At 39.8% G+C, this 22,760-nt stretch overlaps 1 protein-coding gene across 1 annotated transcript in view; it reads right to left on the bottom strand.

Annotated features, from left to right (window-relative positions):
• Positions 1-22,760, bottom strand: part of LOC106568679 (cadherin-7) — a 152,784-nt gene that overhangs the window by 18,117 nt on the left and 111,907 nt on the right. Inside the window, exons 9-10 of the mRNA XM_014139204.2 lie at positions 6,135-6,252; positions 5,603-5,854 (exon numbers count right to left, since the gene is read on the bottom strand). Coding sequence (XP_013994679.2) covers positions 5,603-5,854; positions 6,135-6,252 — 370 coding nt within the window. The remainder of the gene's footprint in view (positions 1-5,602; positions 5,855-6,134; positions 6,253-22,760) is intronic.

A 22,760-nucleotide genomic window follows, 5' to 3' on the forward strand; every position in this document is an offset into this window, starting at 1 on the left:
TAATGTCACATAAACCCAAACCACAGCTAAATGCAGCACTAACCTTTGATGATCTTCATCAGATGACACTCCTAGGACATTATGTTATACAATACATGCATGTTTTGTTCAATCAAGTTCATATTTATATCAAAAACCAGCCTTTTACATTAGCATGTGACGTTCAGAACTAGCATACCCACCGCAAACTTCCGATGAATTTACTAAATTACTCACGATAAACGTTCACAAAAAACATAATTATTTTAAGAATTATAGATACAGAACTCCTTTATGCAATCGCCATGTCCGATTTTAAAATAGCTTTTCGGCAAAAGCACATTTTGCAATATTCTGAGTAGATAGCTCGCCATCATGGCTAGCTATTTTGACACCCACCAAGTTTGGCCCTCACCAAACTCAGATTTACTATAAGAAAAATTGGATTACCTTTGCTGTTCTTCGTCAGAATGCACTCCCAGGACTTCTACTTCAATAACAAATGTTGGTTTGGTTCAAAATAATCCATAGTTATGTTCAAATATCCTCTGTTTTGTTAGTGCGTTCAAGACACTATCCGAAGGGTGACGAAGGGTGACGTGCTCGACGCGTTTCGTGACAATATTCGAAATATTCCATTACCGTACCTCGAAGCATGTCAACCGCTGTTTAAAATCAATTTTTATGCGATTTTTCTCGTAAAAAAGCGATAATATTCCGACCGGGAAACCCTGTTTTCGTTCAAAGACGAAAAAATAAAAACATGGTGTCGGCTCGTGCACGCACCCCCAGTCTCATTGTTCTCTGATCGACCACTATCCAAATGCGCTACTGTTTTTCAGCCATGGCCTGCAAAGTCACCATTCAACGTTTTGCCGCCTTCTGAGAGCCTATGGGAGCCGTAGGAAGTGTCACGTTACAGCAGAGATCCTCAGTTTTCAATAAAGAGAGTGTAGAAGGCCAATAAATGGTCAGAGAGGGCACTTCCTGTAAGGAATCTTCTCAGGTTTTTGCCTGCCATATGAGTTCTGTTATACTCACAGACACCATTCAAACAGTTTTAGAAACTTTAGGGTGTTGTCTATCCATCAAACAATCAAACAATTATATGCATATTCTAGTTTCTGGGCAGTAGTAATAACCAGATTAAATCGGGTACGCTTTTTATCCGGCCGTGCAAATACTGCCCCCTACCCTAGAGAGGCTAGTCATGGTCTTGATGCACTGGTTCTTGGACTGGGTCTAAAGAGGTCAAGTGTTGGTCTGGGTCTCGAGTTTTCTGGTCTCTCTCTTACGCCAATCTTATACTTTTAAATATATGTGCGTAGTGGACAAATTCACACTTCAGGACATATTGGAGAGCATTGAGATGCATAGCCAGAAGGGGGCTCCAACCCTTCAAGAGCGTCCATGTTGTTTAAGATATCAACTTAATTCATGTTACATATAAAGATCTTGGTCTATAGATGCAGTACACCACGTTTCGGGGGAAATTGGTGTAGCGGTGTCTGAAGAGATGCATGATTTACACCATTTTCAAGTGAGGTGAGGTCATTGGTCCTAGAGGAACATTTGTTCCCTAGAGAGGAACCTACGTACCAAATTCCGAGACGCTAGGTAAAATGAGGAGATCAAAGACAAATGTTGTTTAAATCACCACCATTTGGCCATTTACCACCACCACCGTTCATATCACCACCATTAGTTGCACCATGTGTAACCAGATGAATTTGGCCACCAACTTACACCATCCCACCCAGTTTGGTGTCTATAGGTCTTATCACCTAAGAGCTATAGCTTTCTAATAAAAATAATAAATATAGCTGCAAGCATCCATGCCGGGGTTCAAGCTTTGGCCCCATAGTGCCACCATCAGGACAAATTGGACACATCATCTTAATATGAGCGACTTCTGTAGCCATTACCACACTTGCCAAATATCAGAACTCAAAATCCAACAGATTATGCAATATGCTTTTAATGTATGTTGGACCATTTTTTTATGACGTTGACTATTTTAAACATTTTCTAGAACCGCTGGACCGATCAACACCAAAGTCGGTATATAGCATCGATAGATGCATGTCTTCTAAAAAATGTTTTCCCAAAACTCTAGCTGGAACAATATTGCCATTATACTCCAATAAGCTTACATGAATGTTTTTCCATGTCTAACAACACCATGTGGCCAAAGAAGTTAACTAGACTCACACCCTTGAGTGTGTATGCCAAATTTCATCACACTGAGTCAAGCAGATGAAAGAGATAAAAATATGTGCCCATTACAGCGCCATTGTGTGGTCGATTTAAATGTGCTTGCAAATGATTCTTGACAGTGTTACAAACATGTGTATAAAGTTTTGTTACAATACAAATATCTGTGTCTGAATTATATGCATTTATGTGCCAGGTCACGCCCACTTGAAAGTTTATTGGTGTGTAGCGGCCATGTGGTTTGAGAGTCTAAAAATGTTGCGTTGTGAGAACTTGGTCTATAGATGCCATATATCAAGTTTCGTGCAGATCAGTAATTCGGTGCCGGAGAAGTTGCATTTTAAGTGTCTTTCACAAAAATCCAAATAGTGGAAAATCCATCATGGAGGAGAGGGACCTACAGAGCATTCGTAAAGTATTCAGACCCCTTGACTTTTCAAAACGTTGTTACCTCACAGCCTAATTCTAAAATGGATGAAAAAAGAATTCTCATCAATCTACACACAATACTCCATGATGATGAAGCAACATTTTTTTATAAAAAATAAAGAACCAAAATACCTTATTTACATAAGTATTCAGACACTTTGCTATGAGACTCGAAATTGAACTCAGGTGCATCCTGTTTCATTGATCATTCTTGAGATTGATTGGAGTCCACTCATGGTATATTCAATTGATTTGACATGATTTAGAAAGGCATACACCTGTCTATATAAAGGTCCCACAGTTGACAGTGCATCTCAGACCCATGAGGTCGAAGGAATTGTCCGTAGACCTCCGAGACAGGATCGTGTCGAGGCACAGATCTGGCAAATGGTACCAAAAAATGTCTGCAGCATTAAATGTCCCCAAGAATATAGTGGCCTCCATCATTCTAAAATGGAAGAAGTTTGGAACCACCAAGTCTCTTCCTAGAACTAGCCGCCCGGCCAAACGGCGCAATCGGGGGAGAAAGGCCTTGGTAAGGGAGGTGACCAAGAACCTGATGGTCACTCTGACAGAGCTCCAGAGTTCCTCTGTGGACATGGGAGAACTTTCCAGAAGGACAACCATCTCTGCAGCACTCCAACAATCAGTATTTTATGGTAGATTGGCCAGACGGAAGCCACTCCTCAGTAAAAGGCACATGACAGCCTGCTTGGAGTTTGCAAAAAGGCACCTAAAAGGACTCTCAGATGTTGAGAAACAATATTCTCAGGTCTGACGAAACCATGTTTTTTAGCGGCAGGGACAAGGAGACAAGTCAGGATTGAGGGAAAGATGAACAGATCAAACATCTCTGGAGAGACCTGAAAATAGCTGTGCAGCTTCCCATCCAACCTAACAGAGCTTGAGAGGATCTGCAGAGAAGAATGGGAGTAAACTCCCCAAATACAGGTGTGCCAAGCTTGTAGTGTCATACCCAATAAGACTCGATGCTATAATCACTGCCAAAGGTGCTTCAACAAAGTACTAAGTAAAGGGTCTGAATATTTATGTTTTGGCTTTGTCATTATGGGGTATTGTGTGTAGATTGATGAGGGGAAAAATGATTTAATCCATTTTAGAACAAGGCTGTAACGTAAAAACAAGTCAAGGGATCTGAATACTTTCAGAATGCACTGTAAATATACCCAGATTTTGATTTGGTGAAATGGTGAATAGACGACAAACATAAGTATATGCACATGCATTCATTGAGATGAAAATTGAACAGCAGTAACTCAGAAAACAGGGGAGATCCTGAGGACATTCTGCGATGTTCCTTCTGCGAGAATCTTAATTCCATACTCCTCGCATCCTCTCTCCTCACCTCCTTCTCAAAGCCCATTGGAGGAGAAGGTCAGAGGGGAGAGACCTCGGCTTTCTCATCCAATGGGTTTTGAGAAGGAGGCCAGGAGAGAGGAAATTGGACGCGAGGAGTATGCAATTGCGATTCTCCCTCTGATTGTAGGTTACAAGGGGTGATGGGCGTGACCTTTCAAAGTTTGCATATTTAATTGCTTGTTATAGCAACACCATGTGTCCAATTGGCATGGCAATGTATTCGAGGGTGTGGCCTTTGGCCCTTTACCATCATGCAAGGTTGCACCCTCCTACGCCTTACCGTCTCATGGGAATTTTCCTTTTTTCACAAAATCCCTGCTTGAACCCCTAATAATATTAATCATAACAATTAAAATAGGGTTCCAGTCCATTCGGAGCTTGGACCCCTAATAATAATATTAATAATACATTTTATTTGTCAGATGCCTTTCAGGACACTCAAGGACAATAAAAGTAGGCCTATATAGACTAGTTGGGGCAGATCATTTGAATTCATTACACAGTTACTCTTGGCACAACGTGTTTAAACTAAACAACCTCTTCATCAGGCAGCCTGATGTGTACATAGTTCAGTCAAGTATCTTTCTTGCGTCATACAGGCCACTTTCATGTCCTTTTTTGAGTGACAAACTAACAATTATCTAAGCAAGAAACAATCAAACCATGAATCTGGATTTACTACCTCTGAGCACCTATACATAAAAATACATAAAAAATGCTAAAACGTTACCCCATGGGTCAGTCATAGTGGAAGGCACAGAGAGAGAAATATACAGTGTTCCCCAACTCCAATCTCTGGCCCCAAAAATCTACTGACTGATTAGCTAATCAGAGAGAAGAAATGGGTACAAATCAAGCTTACGGTCTCTCATCAAACAATCAACAAATAACTCAGACAAATACAGCAATCAAGATCAACATTCACAATGGAGGTTCGGGGGGGGGGAACAAGCCAATCTGACCACCTTAAGTGGACTATTTCCTGATTATAGTGCTACTGTCCCACAGGGGCCGGAGAGTCCAATCATACATGTACCTGGCAACATGTGTCTTTTTTAAGGTTCTTTATACGGAGCTAACAACTTCAAGTTTAGAACGCTTACAATACAGCAAGATCACAATTGCATCATGTGCATCATCTCATATAGTTCTGGTGTTAGAGAAGTTACGTCGCACCACAGTGTTGTCAAAACCATGGCAACAAGTCCTCCTCTCCCAAAGCCCATGGTTTTATTCAACACACTACATGATATTGTGTTCGTACGACATACCAATGTTTGAAGGACATCTTGGGATTAACTGGGTACAACTAGTGTAACGTGAAAAGGTACATGAACAATGTTCATCGACTCCTGTATTAAAATATCAAAACAGATCTTTTATTTCCCCAGATGGGCATTCCATAAATGCCTGATGTTCTACAGTGAAGTTGTTAATGTCGTTAATGTGAACGCCTGGCATCTCGCGACTTTGATAAAATAACTCCTTCGACTCTCTTGTACTGTTATAAGATATGAAATGTCAGTCTGGGTGCCACACAAATGCAGCTTGCAGGCCTGATGGGGCACTGATGTTTTTTGGTATAATGGCTGCCTCATACCTAGAAGTGTGAGGATGCAAGCCAGGATGGCGATAAGGGACCCAGTGCTGAGGCCTGCTGAGAGCATGGAGGCTTCACTCCCACATGACTGGGGAGCTCCATCTGGGTCACAGTCGCACACCCGGATGGACAGGGTGTTGGTGCTGCTGAGGGCAGGGCTCCCGCCATCCATGATGAGGACGGGGAGGCGGTACATAGTCTGGTCGTGACGCTGGAAACCCCCTCGCATGGTCAGCACAGAAGCGGTGTTGTCTGTGAAGAGTAAGGCATAGCAGCAATGCAATGATCAAATTGTGTTCAGATAGTAATACTTGGTGGATTCCAACTAATCATGATGACAGTTAGCTCTGATATAATGTTTGGATAATGGAAAATATCCATACCAGGGCTAGGAAACCACTATGGTGTTGTGGAGCTGCTCCTGCCTGGTAACTAGGCATTCAGTATGAAGGGCTCTCTTATTCGACTAGGTTGTCTTGCTGCCAAATATGCACATTTCGTTGGCCAAATATGACTATGTGTCTGCCTTTACCTTTGTTGTCTCTCAGGGTGAAGTTGAGGTTCCCAGCAGCCTCTGCAGTCAGGGAGAAGAAGAAGCGGTGTCCACTCTGAGGTTCGTCTCTGTCCATTGCGCTGATGGTCTCAATGACCTGCAGAGGACAGAGGACCAAAGGTCACATTTAGTTATGTTTAGTCATAGGAATTTGTCTTGTATTCTAGAGTATAGTGTCCATCTTAAGACAGACTCAGTCTTTAAAAAAATTCAAATTATTTCACCTTTATTTAACCAGGTAGGCCAGTTGAGAACAAGTTCTCATTTACAACTGTGACCTGGCCAAGATAAAGCAAAGCAGTGCGACAAAAAAAATCAACACCGAGTTACACATAAACAAACATACAGTCAATATCAATAGACAATTCTATGTACAGTGTGTACAAATGTAGAAGATTAGGGAAGTAAGGCAATAAATAGGCCATAGAGGTGAAATAATTACATTTTAGCATTAACACTGGAGTGATAGATGTGAAGATGATGATGAGCAAGTAGAAATACTGTACTGGGTTGCAAAAGAGCAAGAAGATAAATAACAATATGGGGATGAGGTAGTTGGGTGTGCTATTTACAGATTGGCTGTGTACAGTCGTGGCCAAACGTTTTGAGAATGACACAAATATTAATTTTCACAAAGTCTGTTGCCTCAGTTTGTATGATGGCAAATTGCATATACTCCAAAATGTTATGAAGAGTGATCAGATGAATTGCAATTAATTGCAAAGTCCCTCTTTGCCATGCAAATTAACTGAATCCACAAAAAAAACATTTCCACTGCATTTCAGCTCTGCCACAAAAGGACCAGCTGATATTATGCCAGTGATTCTCTCGTTAAAACAGGTGTGAATGCTGACGAGGACTAGGCTGGAGATCACTCTGTCATGCTGATTGAGTTCAAATAACAGACTGGAAGCTTCAAAAGGAGGGTGGTGCTTGGAATCATTGTTCTTCCTCTGTCAAACATGGTTACCTGCAAGGACACACGTGCCGTCATCATTGATTTGCACAAAAAGGGCTTCACAGGCAAGGATATTGTTGCCAGTAAGATTGCACCTAAATCAACCATTTATCGGATCATCAAGAACTTCAAGGAGAGTGGTTCAATTGTTGTGAAGAAGGCTTCAGGGTGCCCAAGAAAGTCCAACAAGCGCCAGGACCGTCTCCTAAAGTTGATTCAGCTGCGGGATCGGGGCACCACCAGTATAGAGCTTGCTCAGGAATGGCAGCAGGCAGGTGTGAGTGCATCTGCACGCACAGTGAGGCAAAGACTTTTGGAGGATGGCCTGGTGTCAAGAAGGGCAGCAAAGAAGCCACTTCTCTCCAGGAAATACATCAGGGACAGACTGATATTCTGCAAAAGGTACAGGGATTGGATTGCTGAGGACTGGGGTAAAGTCGTTTTCTCTGATGAATCGCCTTTTCGATTGTTCGGGGCATCTGGAAAAAAGCTTGTCTGGAGAAGACAAGGTGAGCGCTACCATCAGTCCTGTGTCATGCCAACAGTAAAGCCTCCTGAGACCATTCATGTGTGGGGTTGCTTCTCAGCCAAGGGGTGGACTCACTCACAATTTTGCCTAAGAACACAGCCATGAATAAAGAATGGTACCAACACATCCTACGAGAGCAACTTCTGCCAACCATCCAGGAACAGTTTGGTGACGAACAATGCCTTTTCCAGCATGATGGAGCACCTTGCCATAAGGCAAAAGTGATAACTAAGTGGCTCGGGGAACAAAACATCGATATTTTGGGTCCATGGCCAGGAAACTCCCCAGACCTTAATCCCATTGAGAACTTGTGGTCAATCCTCAAGAGTTGGGTGGACAAACAAAAACCCACAAATTCTGACAAACTCCAAGCATTGATTATGCAAGAATGGGCTGCCATCAGTCAGGATGTGGCCCACAAGTTAATTGACAGCATGCCAGGGCGGATTGCAGAGGTCTTGAAAAAGAAGGGTCAACACTGCAAATATTGACTCTTTGCATCAACTTCATGTAATTGTCAATAAAAGCCTTTGACACTTATGAAATGCTTGTAATTATACTATAGTATTCCATAGTAACATCTGACAAACATATCTAAAGACACTGAAGTAGCAAACTTTGTGGAAATTAATATTTGTGTCATTCTCAAAACTTTTGACCACGACTGTACAGGTACAGTGATCGGTAAGCTGCTCTGACAGCTGATGCTTAAAGTTAGAAAGGGAGATATAAGTCTCCAGCTTCAGTGATTTCTGCTTGAGATTTTTGTTATTGTTTGAAAGTCCTGTTGAGACTGAGGCTGTCCTAATATGGACACCATGTTGGAGCAGCACTAAGTAAAAAAACTATCACCAAGAGATAGAGCCATATACAACACAAGCTATAAAATCTGACATGTCATACTTTGAGAGGGAAGGGACTTGGGAGACATCGTATAGTGGAAGTGAGAGATATTTTCTAAAAAACAGGCAAGGAAAATCAACACAATTTGGTGACCGTTCCACCGCCAACACAATCTCCATTGAACTGCCTGTAGTCAGCATTAGCCTCACACCAACATGATAATAGACCCTTTCAACAATACTCATAATAATAATTGTGTTACATGAGTATTTATTTGCCAGGTTGATATATTATAAGTAGAATCTGATATATTTTGTATAATATGACACAATACATGTTGTGCGTACTGTAGCTATGTCAGCTGCAGAACAACAAATAGACTACAGAGTTCAGGATGGTGATGGAATTATACTATTATAAACCACAATTACCTTGAATTATCTCTCAAAAACATCATCATAAGGGGTCCAAATATCAGTTCCAAACCAAATGGACATGAGGAAGTGTGGGTTTAAGCAAATGAACTAATACTGCACACACACACACACACACACACACACACACACACACACACACACACACACACACACACACACACACACACACACACACACAAAGACACAAACACACACATTGTTTATCTAGGACAGTTTACGAAGCGTTAAAGTGGAAAAGCCATCCCCGGGCTGGCTTATGAATTATTACACACACCAAAAAAACACACACCATTTAAAAGTGCTGTGTTTAAAAGATGATTATCAGTGGAGGCCCATCAGGTTGCGCTATAAGAAGATTCACTCGGTCCGATGCTCTGCAGTGGCCTAATCCCCCTAGCTTTGGCTGGGTTAAACACCGGCCGTACCGAGCCCTGCCCTTGCGAAGAGCCAGAGTCAGCACAAACTCAATCTGCCAGAAAATCTCCTGGAAACTGGAAATCGAACAACCTGCCAACAGGGTAGCGTTCCAAATGGCACCCTATTCCCTATATAGTGCAAAACTTTTGACCAAAGCCCTATGGGCCCTGGTTAAAAGTAGTGCACTATATAAGGAAAAGGTTGCCATTTGGGACACACACACACAGGGAGTGAATACAGCAACAACAGTATATTTTTGGGATAAATTTACATATATCCAAAAATATGCTGCGTTGTCCGTGCGAGGCTTTAAAGTTTGAACCTACATGATTATCTGGATGGATTTAGTGTTTTATTTATTAAGGAATTACAGTTGAAGTCGGAAGTTTACATACACCTTAGTCAAATAAATTTAAACTCAGTTTCACAATTCCTGACATTTAATCCTAGTAAGAATTCCTTGTTTTAGGTCAGTTAGGATCACCACTTTATTTTAAGAATGTGAGATGTATTTATTTGTATTTTATTTCACCTTTATTTAACCAGGTAGGCCAGTTGAGAACAAGTTCTCATTTACAACTGCGACCTGGCCAAGATAAAGCAAAGCAGTGCGACAAAAACAACACAGAGTTACAAATGGGATAAACAAATGTACAGTCAATAACACAATAGAAAAATCTGTATACAGTGTGTGCAAATGAAGTAAGGAGGTAAGGCAATAAATAGACCATAGTGGCGAAATAATTACAATTACAATTTAGCACTAACACTGCAGATGACGATGTGCAAGTAGAGATAATGGGGTGCAAAAGAGCAAGAGGGTAAGTAATAATATGGGGATGAGGTAGTTGGGTGTGCTATTTACAGATTGGCTGTGTACAGATAAAGTGATCGGTAAGATGCTTAAAGTTAGAGAGGGCAATATAAGACTCCAGCTTCAGTGATTTTTGCAATTCGTTCCAGTCATTGGCAGCAGAGAACTGGAAGGAAAGGCAGCCAAAAGAAGTGTTGGCTTTGGGGATGACCAGTGAAATATACTTGCTGGAGCGTGTGCTACGGGTGGGTGTTGCTATGGTGACCAGTAAGCTGAGATAAGGCGGGACTTTACCTAGCAAAGACTTATAGATGCCCTGGAGCCAGTGGGTTTGGCTACAAATATGTAGTTGTGGGTCGCAGTGGTGGGTAGTATATGGGGCATTGGTGACAAAAAGGATGGTACTGTGATAGACTACATCCAGTTTGCTGAGTAGAGTGTTGGAGGTTATTTTGTAGATGACATTGCCGAAGTCAAGGATCGGTAGGATGGTCAGTTTTACGAGGGTATGTTTGGCAGCATGAGTGAAGGAGGCTTTGTTGCAAAATAGGAAGCCGATTCTAGATTTAATTTTGGATTGGAGATGCTTAATATGAGTCTGGAAGGAGAGTTTACAGTCTAACCAGACACCTAGGTATTAGTAGTTATCCACATATTCTAAGTCAGAACTGCCCAGAGTGGTGATGTTAGTCGGGCGGGCGGGTGCGGGCAGCAATCGGTTGAAGAGCATGTACTTCATTTACCAAGCATTTAAAAGCAGTTGGAGGCCACGGAAGGAGTGTTGTATGGTGTGGAAGCTCGTTTAGAGGTTTGTTAGCACAGTGTCCAAAGAAGGACCAGCTGTATACAGAATGGTGTCGCCTGCAGAGAGGTGGATCAGAAAATCAGCAGCAGCAAGAGCGACATTTACATTTACATTTAAGTCATTTAGCAGACGCTCTTATCCAGAGCGACTTACAAAATGGTGCATTCACCTTATGATATCCAGTGGAACAACCACTTTACAATAGTGCATCTAAATCTTTTAAGGGGGGGGTTAGAAGGATTACTTTCAGGTGTCTCCGGAAGGTGGTGATTGACTCCGCTGTCCTGGCGTCGTGAGGGAGCTTGTTCCACCATTGGGGTGCCAGAGCAGCGAACAGTTTTGACTGGGCTGAGCGGGAACTGTGCTTCCTCAGAGGTAGGGGGGCCAGCAGGCCAGTGGTGGATGAACGCAGTGCCCTTGTTTGGGTGTAGGGCCTGATCAGAGACATCACTGATATATTCTGAGAAAAGAGTTGAAATGTCAGAATAATAGGAGAGAGAATGATTCATTTCAGCTTTTACTTATTTCATCAATTTCCCAGTGGGTCAGAAGTTTACATACACTCAATTTGTATTTGGGAGCATTGCCTTTAAGTTGTTTATCCCATGTGTAACTCTGTGTTGTTTTTGTCGCACTGCTTTGCTTTATATTGGCCAGGTCGCAGTTGTAAATGAGAACTTGTTCTCAACTGGCTTACCTGGTTAAATAAAGGTGAAAAAAAACAGAGCTGGTGTAACTGAGTCAGGTTTGTAGGCCACCTTGCTCGCACACACTTTTTCAGTTCTGCCCACAAATTTTATATAGGATCGGGGCTTTGTGATGGCCACTCCAATACCTTGACTTTGTTGTCCTTAAGCCATTTTTCCACAACTTTGGAAGTATGCTTGGGGTCACTGTCCATTTAGAAGACCCATTTGCAACAAAGATTTAACTTTCTGACTGATGTCTTGAGATGTTGCTTCAATATATCCACATACATTTTTAGATGATGACATCTATTTTGTGAAATGCACCAGTTCCTCCTGCAGCAAAACACCCCCACAACATGATGATGCCACCCCCGTGCTTCACGGTTGGGATCGTGTTCTTTGGCTTGCAAGCCTCCCCCTTTTTCCTCCAAACATAATGATGGTCATTATGGCCAAACAGTTCTATTTTTGTTTCATCAGACCAGAGGACATTTCTCCAAAAAGTACGATCTTTGAACAAGGTCCTTTGCTGTTGTTCTGGGATTGATTTGCACTTTTCGCACCCAAGTACGTTGATCTCTAGGAAGCAGAACGCGTCTCCTTCCTGAGCGGTATGACAGCTGCATGGTCCCATGGTGTTTATACAGATGAACGTGGTACCTTCAGGCATTTGGATATTTCTCCCAAGGATTAACCAGACTTGTGGAGGTCTATAATTGTTTTTCTGACATCTTGGCTGATTTCTTTAGATTTCCCAATGATGTCAAGCAAAGAGGCACTGAGTTTGAAGGTAGGCCTTGAAATACATCCACTTATTAATACACCACCAATTGACTCAAATGATGTCAATTAGCCTATCAGAAGCTTCTAAAGCCATGACATCATTTTCTGAAATTTTCCAAGCTGTTTAAAGGCACAGTCAACTTAGTGTATGTAAACTTCTGACCCACTGGAATTGTGATACAGTGCATTTTAAGTGAAATAATCTGTCTGTAAACAATTGTTGGAAAAATATATTGTGTCATGCACAAACTAGATGGCCAAACCGACTTGCCAAAACAATAGTTTGTTAACAATACATTTGTGGAGTGGTTGAAAAATGAGTTTTAATGACTCCAACCTAAGTGTACGTATACTTCTGACTTCAACTGTATGTCATCCCTCTTTACTTAACATTGAGTGAATATTTGGCACTGGATTTTTGGTGATTTGAGGGTTTTTAGGATAATCAAATAAATCCTGTATATCAAATGTTTACTTGATAGAAAGATGTGTTATTTATGTCATTGTTTTATTTTCTGTTTGGTTTATTTGAGAAAAATGAACACATTTTCTGCTTTTGTCCAAATACATTATAGAGAAGTGAGATCAGCTGCGCAAGCATTTACCCATCTTTAGCGGAAAAATGCATTGAAAGTCACTTTTTTTTCCACTGCGACCAGCGATCAGAGTATACCCACATATGTTTTTTTACCACTACATCACTGAGTGAGATGTGATATATTGTTATGATGACTGTTATTGCTGAGCAAGTCCCACAGGCAGCTAGATATGTGAAATGTACGGTACATTCGTAAAGTATTCAGACCCCTTGACTTTTTCCACATTTTGTTACCTTACAGCCTTATTTAAAATTGATTAAATTAATTGTTTTCCTCCTCAATCTACACACAATACCCCATAATGACAAAGTGAAAATTGTAGCAAATATACACTACCGTTCAAAAGTTTGGGGTCACTTAGACATGTCCTTGTTTTCCATGAAAACACACATGAAATGAGTTGCAAAATGAATAGGAAATATAGTCAAGACGTTGGCAAGGTCATACATTTCTTTAAATTAAAATAATAATTGTGTCTTTCAAACTTTGCTTTCGTCAAAGAATCCTCAATTTGCAGCAATTACAGCCTTACAGACCTTTGGCATTCTAGTTGTCAATTTGTTGAGGTAATCTGAATAGATTTCACCCCATGCTTCCTGAAGCACCTCCCACAAGTTGGATCGGCTTGATGGGCACTTCTTACGTACCATACGGTCAAGCTGCTCCCACAACAGCTCAATAGACAGAATAGCAGCTGATTGCTTCTTCCCTAAATAGTTATTGTATAGTTTGGAGCTGTGCTTTGGGTCATTGTCCTGTTGTTGGAGGAAATTGGCTCCAATTAAGTGCCATCCACAGGGTATGGCATGGCATTGCAAAATTGAGTGATAGCCTTCCTTCTTCAAGATCCCTTTTACCCTGTACAAATCTCCCACTTTACCACCACCAAAGCACCCCCAGACTATCCCATTGCCTCCACCATGCTTGACAGATGGCGTCAAGCACTCCTCCAGCATCTTTACATTTTTTCTGTGTCTCACAAATGTTCTTCTTTGTGATCCGAACACCTCAAACGTCGTCTGTCCATAACACTTTTTCCAATCCACTGTCTGTGTTCTTTTGCTCATCTTAATATTTTATTTTTATTGGACAGTCTGAGATATGGCTTTTACTTCGCAACTCTGCCTAATAATCTATTTTACGAGAGAGAACTGGCCAAAATAGCACAAACACAAAGCACTACAGTTTACTGATATAAATGTACAAATTGAACAGCAAGTTTGTTTGGGAAAGTGTGGTGTAACTAGGGGTCAAAACTTTGACAGTACCCCACTTAATTTTCCATCATGGTGTTTAATCTAGCTTTAAACTAATTTAAAGGGATGAGCTCCTGTAATTTCAGGACATTTCGACGCTCGTTCCAATCGGAAGGGGCAGAGAACTTGAAAGCTTTTTTCCTAGCTCTGTACCGGGCCATAGGCATATATTATATTCTTCACCCTTTCAAGCTCATGCAATTTACCCAAAAAGGGCCCTTGACTGAAAAGATGTCCCATGGTTACTGTTATTATAAGTACAGTGCCTTCAGAAAGTGTTCATACCACTTCATACATTATATTCCACATTTTGTTGTGTTACAGCCTGAATTCAAAATGTGTTAAATATATTTTTTTCTCTAACCCATCTACACACAATACCCCATAATGACAAAGGGAAAAAACATTTTTTTTACAACATGTTTGCTAATTTATTGAAAATGAAATACAGATATATCTCATCTCATTTACATACGTATTCACACCGTTGAGTCAATACATTGTTACAATACGTTAGAATCACCTTTAGCAACGATTAAAGCTGTGAGTCTTTCTGTGTAAGTCTTTGAGACGGCCCATGTACTCCCCATTCACAAAGGTGGTGACCCTTGTGACCTAAATAATTATCAGCCTATTTCTAAAATCTCTTGACTTGCTAAAATATTAGAATCCTAGATGAATTCTCAGCTAACACCTTTCTTATCTTTGAAAGGAATTCTAAACGTACAGTACCAGCCAACATTTCGGGACACATCTACTCATTTCAGGGATTTTCTTTATTTGTACTATTATCTACCTTGTAGTGAAGACATCAAAACTATGAAATAACACATATGGAATCATGTAGTAACCAAAAAAGCGTTAAACAAATCAAAATATATGTTATATTTGCGATTCTTCAAAAAGCCACCATTTGCCTTGATGACAACTTTGCACACTCTTGGAATTCTCTCAACCAGCTTCATGAGGGAGTCACCTGGAAGTAATTTCAATTAACAGGTATGCCTTGTTAAATGTTCATTTGTGGAATTTCTTTCCTTCTTAATTAATGCGTTTCAGCCAATCAGTTGTGTTGTGACATGGTAGGGGTGGAATACAGAAGATAGCCATATTTGGTAAAAGAACAAGTCCATATTATGGCAAGAACAGCTCAAATAAGCGAAGGCAAACGACAGTACATCATTGCTTTAAGACATGAAGGTCAGTCAATCTGCAAAATTTCAAGAACTTTTAAAGTTTCTTCAAGTGCAGTCGCAAAAACCATCAAGTGCTATGATGAAACTGGCTCTCATGAGGACCGCTACAGGAAAGGAAGACCCAGAGTTACCTCTGCTGCAGAGGATAAGTTAATTAGTGTTATCAGCCTCAAATATTGCAGCCCAAATAAATGCTTCACAGAGTTCAAGTAACAGACACATCTCAACATCAACTGTTAAGAGGAGACTGCATGAATTAGGCCTTCATGGTCAAATTGCTGCAAAGAAACCACTACTAAAGGACACCAATAAGAGTCTTGCTTGGGCCAAGAAACACAATAAATGAATATTAGACCGGTGGAAATCTGTCCTTTGGTTTGATGAGTCCAAATCTGAGATTTTTGGATCCAACCGACGTGTCTTTGTGAGAGAGTAGGTGAACGGATGATCTCCGCATGTGTGGTTTCCACTGTGAAGCATGAGGAGGAGGTATGTTAGTGTGGGGGTGCTTTCCTGGTAACACTGTAATTTATGTTTTTAGAATTCACTTAACCAGTATGGCTACCACAGCATACTGCAGCAATACGCCATCCCATCTGGTTTGGGATTATCAAAATTTGCTTTCAACAGGACAATGACCCAAAACACCTCCAGCCTGTTTACGTGCTATTTGACTAAGAATGAGAGTGACTGAGTGCTTCATCAGATGATCTGGCCTCCACAATCACCCGACCTCAACCCAATTGAGATGGTTTGGGATTAGTTGGACAGCAGAGAGAAGGAAAAGCAGCAAACAAGTGCTCAGCATATTTGGGAACTCCTTCAAGACTGTTGGAAAAGCATTCCAGGTGAAGCTAGTTGAGGGAATGCCAACAGTGTGCAAAGCTGTCATCAAGGCAAAGGGTGGCTACTTTGAAGAATCTGAAATGTAAAATATATTTGGATTTGTTTAACACTTTTTTGGTTACTATATGATTTCATATGTGTTATTTCATAGTTATGTCTTCACTATTATTCTACATTGTAGAAAATAGTAAAAATACAGAAAAACCGTTGAGAAGGTGTGTCCAAACGTTTGACTAGTACTGTACATCAGTCAGGTTTTAGACCAGGTCATAGCACTATCTCTGCTGCATCCCTAGTTGTAAATTCACTTTATGGATGAAAGGCAACATTGTGCTGCCCTCTTCATTCACCTGTCAGGCTTTCGATACGGTTAAGCACTCACTGCTAATCAGTGGTGGAAAAAGTACTAAATTGTCATACTTGAGTAAAAGTGAAGATACCTTCGTAGAAAATGACTCAAGTAAAAGTAAAAGTCACCCTTTAAAATACTACTTGAGTAAAAGTCTAAAAGTATTTGGTTTTAAATATATTTAAGTATCAAAACTAAATGGAATTGTTAAAATGTTAAGTATTAAAAGTATAAATAATTTCAAATTCCTTATATTAAGCAAACCAGATGTCACAATTGTATTTTTTTGTTTTATTGACAGGTAGCCAGGGGCATACTCCAATACTCAGACATAATTTACTAACGGAGAATTTGTGTTTCGTGAGTCTGCCAGATCAGATGCAGTAGGTATGACCAGGGATGTTCTTTTGAACATGTGAACATGTGATTTGGACTATTTTCCTGTCAAAATGTAACGAGTACTTTGGGTGTCAGGGAAAATGTATGGAGTAAAAAGTACATTATTTTCTTTTGGAATTTAGTGAAGTAAAAGTAAAAATTGCCAAAAATATAAATAGTACCACCATAGTTCCTGTGCCCAAGAACACCTAGGTAATCTGCCTAAATGACTACTGACCTGTAGAACTCACGTCTGTATCCATATAATGCTTTGAAACTCTGGTCATAGCTCACATCAACACCGTCATCCCAGAAACCCTAGACCCACCCTAATTTGCATACTGCCCCAACAGATCCACACATGACGCAATCTCTATTGCACTCCACACTGCCCTTTCCCACCTGGACAAAAGGAACACCTATGCGAGAATGCTGTTCATTGACTACAGCTCAGCGTTCAACACCATAGTGCCCTCAAACCTCATCACTAAGCAAAGGAAGCTGGGACTAATTCAGGGCTCATCTGTAAAAGAGTCCTTGGTCTCAGTATGACTCCCTGATAAAATAAAGGATAATTAAAAACATTTAAAAAAAGAGCTTTGCACACCTGGATTGCACAATATTTGCACATTATTCTTTTTTCAAATTAATCAAGCTCTGTCTAGTTGGTTGTTGATCATTGCCAGACAGCCATTTTCAAGTCTTGCCATAGATATTTCAAGCTGATTTAAGTCAAAACTATTACTAGGCCACTCAAGAACATTCAATGTCATCTTGGTAAGCAACTCCAGTGTATATTTGGCCTTGTGTTTTAGGTTATTGTCCTGCTGAAAGGTGAATTTGTCTCCCAATGTCTGTTGGAAAGCAGACTGAACCAGGATTTCCTCTAGGATTTTGCCTGCGCTTAGCTCTATTCCGTTTCTTTTTATCCAAAATAAAACTCCCTAGTCCTTGCCGATGACAAGCATACCCATAACATGATTCAGATACCACCATGATTGAAAATATTAAGAATGGTACTCAGTGACGTGTGGTGTTGGATTTTCCCCAAAAGCTTTGTATTTGGGACCTAAAGTTCCTTTTTTTCCCACAATTGCATGTTTTGGAATATTTTTATTCTGTACAAGTTCCTTCTTTTCACTCTGTCATTTAGGTTAATATTGGGGAGTAACTACAATGTTGTTGATCCATCCTCAGTTTTCTTCTATCACAGCCAATAAACTGTTTTAAAGTCACTTTTGGCCTCATGGTGAAATCCCTGGGATATTCAATGTCTGCTTTTGAATGTTTAACCAATCTATCAATAGGTGCCCTTCTTTGCGAGGCATTGGAAAACCTCCCTGGTCTTTGTGGTTGAATCTGTGTTTCAAATTCAGTGCTCGACTGAGGGAACTTACAGATAATTGAATGTGAGGGGTACAGAGATGGGGGTAGTCATTCAAAAGTCATGTTAAACACAACTTGTATTGCTAATTTTCACTCCAGAACTTGTTTTGGCTTGCCATAAAAAAGGGTTTGAATACTTATTGAATCAAGACATTTCAGCTTAAATTTGCAAAAAAATATATAATAATAATACATTTGGACTTTTTGTGTGTATTGTGAGTAGACCAGTGACACAATATCTCAATTTACTCTATTTTAAATTCAGTCTGTAACACAACAAAATGTGGAAAAAGTAAAGGGGTGTGAATACTTTGCAGTGTATATTTTCGGTGTATTATTATACAGTATCAGTTATCTGTGATAACAGATGTAAAGAAGGTGTAGGCTGCCTTTTTTCACCTGCCTTTTATTTCACTATTGTTATATCCTTCGCTCCATGGAAGCACCCCTAGAGAACATAGTTACCTAGAAATGCTACAAATATACAAAAGCTTGGGAAGAGACGACACTTCAGACTCGTCAAGCTACTCAAGCTTGTTTGCCAGCCAGTGGCTATAAAAAGCCTATAACAGTCATTTAGGAAGGCAGCAGGCATATAGAAAAGAATGCATTAAAATAATAACTCTGACAAGTGCTGGACCGACGTATAAAAATGCTGCTCTATATCGAATTTAGCCTCAATTCTTCTTCATCGTCTGCCATAACAGCACAGGTCTTTGTGCAAAACCAATGGCAGTTAAAACCAGCTCTGGATGGCACATCATAAACAATAATGGAATGACAGTTGGGAAAGAATCAAAATGGCCGAATCAAGGGCACTAAACAATAGCTCAGGCACCCTGAGATTGAAAACACAAGGCAAGCAAAAGCTACATGAATAACCCCATAACAGGTGTGGGTTGCTGATGGGATTTGGGGACTGACGCTTACACACCTGCCATCTGTTTTGCATCTGTTTTGCATTGCAACGGCTGAAGCGGCAACCTTTTTGGGGTTTTGGAAATGAATATATTTGGCTTGTTCATTACTGCTTTCCTTTTGTAAGCAAAACTCCAGGGATGAGGATGGTTCGTGTAAGGATAATGCAATTAACAATGAACAACAAGGAATTGTTATTGGTAATCCCTTAGATTTACTCTTCATCAAAAGGCATTTATACATTAATGAGAACTTAATAAACATGACGGTGAGGCAAGATGTTATTGAAGCTTTGAAATGCCCCAACATCATTGAACATTTCAATTATTTCTGTCTAATTTAACCCTATCAGTCCCGAGACCCCAGAAAAAAATCAGCTTTTCATTTATCTGACTTTCATTTACAGTGCATCAAAATCAAATCAAATACAGCTCTGTCAGAGTAACCATCGGGTTCTTAGTCACCTCCCTGACCAAGGCCAATGTGTTTTTGGGGACCTTCAATGCTGCAGAATGTTTTGGTACCCTTCCCCAGATCTGTGCCTTAACACAACCCTGTCTCGGAGCTCTACGGACAATTCCTTCAACCTTATGGTTTGGTTTTTGCTCTGACATACACTGTCAACTGTGGGCATTTATATAGACAGGTGTGTGCCTTTCCAAATCATGTCCAATCAATTTAAATTTACCACAGGTGGACTACAATGAAGTTGTCGAAACATCTCAAGGATGATCAATGGAAACAGGATGCACCTAATCTCCATTTCGAGTCTCATAAAAAAGGGTCAATTATTCTTTTTTTTAACAACATTTAAAAAAAATGTTTTATTAAGTTTTATTTTGGTCATTTTGGGGTATTGTGCGTAGATTGATTCATTTTTTTGTTGTTGTATTTAATCAATTTTAGAATAAGGCTGTAACGTAACAACACGTGGAAAAAGTCAAGGGGTCTGAATACTTTCCGAATGCACCGTATGTCCAGCCCTTATATTTAGCCTCACAATTAAGTGTTTTACCATTTTCTTTTCAGGTCATCCAGTGCTACAAGTAGAACATAAAATAAGTTTACATAAACAGTTGCATTCTCGAGTGTTGTTGACAAATGCAAAAAACTGATAAAAATGAATTCATGTAAATACTGTAAGTACCAAAATAGTTTGCTCACTGGCCAATTAATATCCAACTAGTCTATGACAACTGTGTGGAGTTTGTGACAGCAACTATGTCCGCTTATTACAGTATTATAGACACTATGTCCTGGATTTCCTTAGATCTACGTAGAAGAACCTCTTACCTTCTAAGGACACGTGTAGCTTGTGAGCGTCATAAAGTAAATGTTATAGGTGCGTGTTCGTGAGAATCTCAGCTTTTCATAGATAGCTTTTAATAGTCTGTAGCTCAAACCATTCGGATTCTACAGACGTTAAACATTATTATTGTACACAGAGTGAGTCCATGCAACGTATTCTGTGAAATGTGAAGCATATTTTTACTCCTGAACTTATTTAGGGTTGCTATAATAAAAGGTTTGAATACTTATTGACTCAAGACATTTCAGCTTTTTTTTTGTAAATTTGTAAATTAAAAAAAAAACATAATTCCACTATGACATTATCGGGTATTGTGTGTAGATCAGTGACAGAAAATCTTAACGTAATCAATTTTAAATTCAGACTGTAACACAACAGAGTGTGGAAAAAGTCAAGGGGTGTGAATACTTTCTGAAAGCACTGTAAACTATCCGAACTAGTCATGAAAATATTTACATAAAATCTGTGATTTGGCACACTTTTTGACTAACATTTAAAAGAATACATATTTGGGCCCTTTTATTGCATTCTACAGCCCCCCTTAAACATTTACGCCATCATTGGGCTTCATGTACCTATTATTTCCGGAGATATGGCCATGTGATCCAATATGGCCCCATAAAGCTCCAATATGGCCCCATGATATGATCAGCCTGAGGGAATTGGAATTTGTGGAATTGTTTGGGATCATTTTGAATTGGGAATTGAATAATCGGAATTGACCTAACATTGGAATTGAGAGGAATTTAATTATCTCTTAAGACTGAACAGAAATGTGAATTTAATTACATGGAATTTACAGGGAGAGGGAATTGAATTTGAATAGAATTTGTGGAATTAACCCCAACCCAGCTAGCTAGCTAAGTTCTATCTCTGTGTTTGTTGATGAAGCTAGCTAGCTAGCTAGCTAGCTAGCTTTGGTGCCGTTTTTTCAACTTTCTCAATATCTATTACCAGAGTGTGCGTCATGTTACAAAACAGGTTCCAGCAGGACACAAGATGCTCGCCAATGGGTTTATAATTTTGGAATATTTACAAGTGGCAGTTGGGATGCAAGTGCACATCGTATCAATTCTCATTTTGCCCAAAACAGTAGCAGACTCGAGTGATCACTATCAAACACATCAGTGCCCACTCCATAAAGGGCTTAGGGGCCAAGTGCTCTTTCAACATAACATTGGCAACGTGTTGTCTTATGTAAACAAGTCCATGTCCAAGGTGCTGCATAATGGAAATGTCTGTCTCACTGTCTGGAGGTTGTGTCCTTTGATTGGATAGAGCGCAACCGGCACAGCTGTTTCTTCGTGCATGATAATTCGCCTTAGGCGTTACAATCCTGTATTTGTGGGCAAGTGGGCATGACTGTTATCCAAACCCAACCTTCATGTAAGTTGTGACGACATCAGCTACATAAATCTCACAAAACTTAGTTTTGTAATATAGCGACTTTTAGACAAAAATTATCCTACTTATTATTTTTAGTTACTTTTGGCACTGGAATAAAAGTTTGACTAATATCATTGCCTATAGGCCGTTTTCAACCAGAGAAGTTAATTTTTTTGCGTTCAGTTGCCTTTTAAGTTCATAATGAGTGATAAACATAAATGCAGGGTTATTTCGAAAGAGACTGGAACTAGCCCTGAAATGACAGGAAAAGTCAATCAAGGTGAAAGAAAAACAAGAATTTATGTGATTGATTTTCCTAAACAAAAACGTGTCTTTAGCACTGAATGATTTACTTTAAAGCCACATTTCCTTTCACAATGACTTTTAAAATTCAAATAACAATGGTAACTATTTATACTTAACGGTTATTAAGTCATAACAGATATGAAAGGTGATTAAAGTGTACATTTTCTTTTGTGAAATAAGCCACATTGATATTTATTTAAAAAACAGATTCCATAAAATGGAATAAAAATAAATGTGCACACTGGTAGGCCTATATGCTCCCAAGTGTTTTAAAATGACATTTTTAGGATAGCGTTTCATCAGTTGGGGTATGTACTTAATAAAACTACAGTAAGCACTTGGGAGCATGTACCCGTGTGCAGATGTATTTTTGTTCTTGGATATAGTACTTTCTCTTTTCT

The sequence above is a fragment of the Salmo salar genome, chromosome ssa14 (genome assembly GCF_905237065.1).
Source record: "Salmo salar chromosome ssa14, Ssal_v3.1, whole genome shotgun sequence".
Classification (NCBI taxonomy): domain Eukaryota; kingdom Metazoa; phylum Chordata; class Actinopteri; order Salmoniformes; family Salmonidae; genus Salmo; species Salmo salar.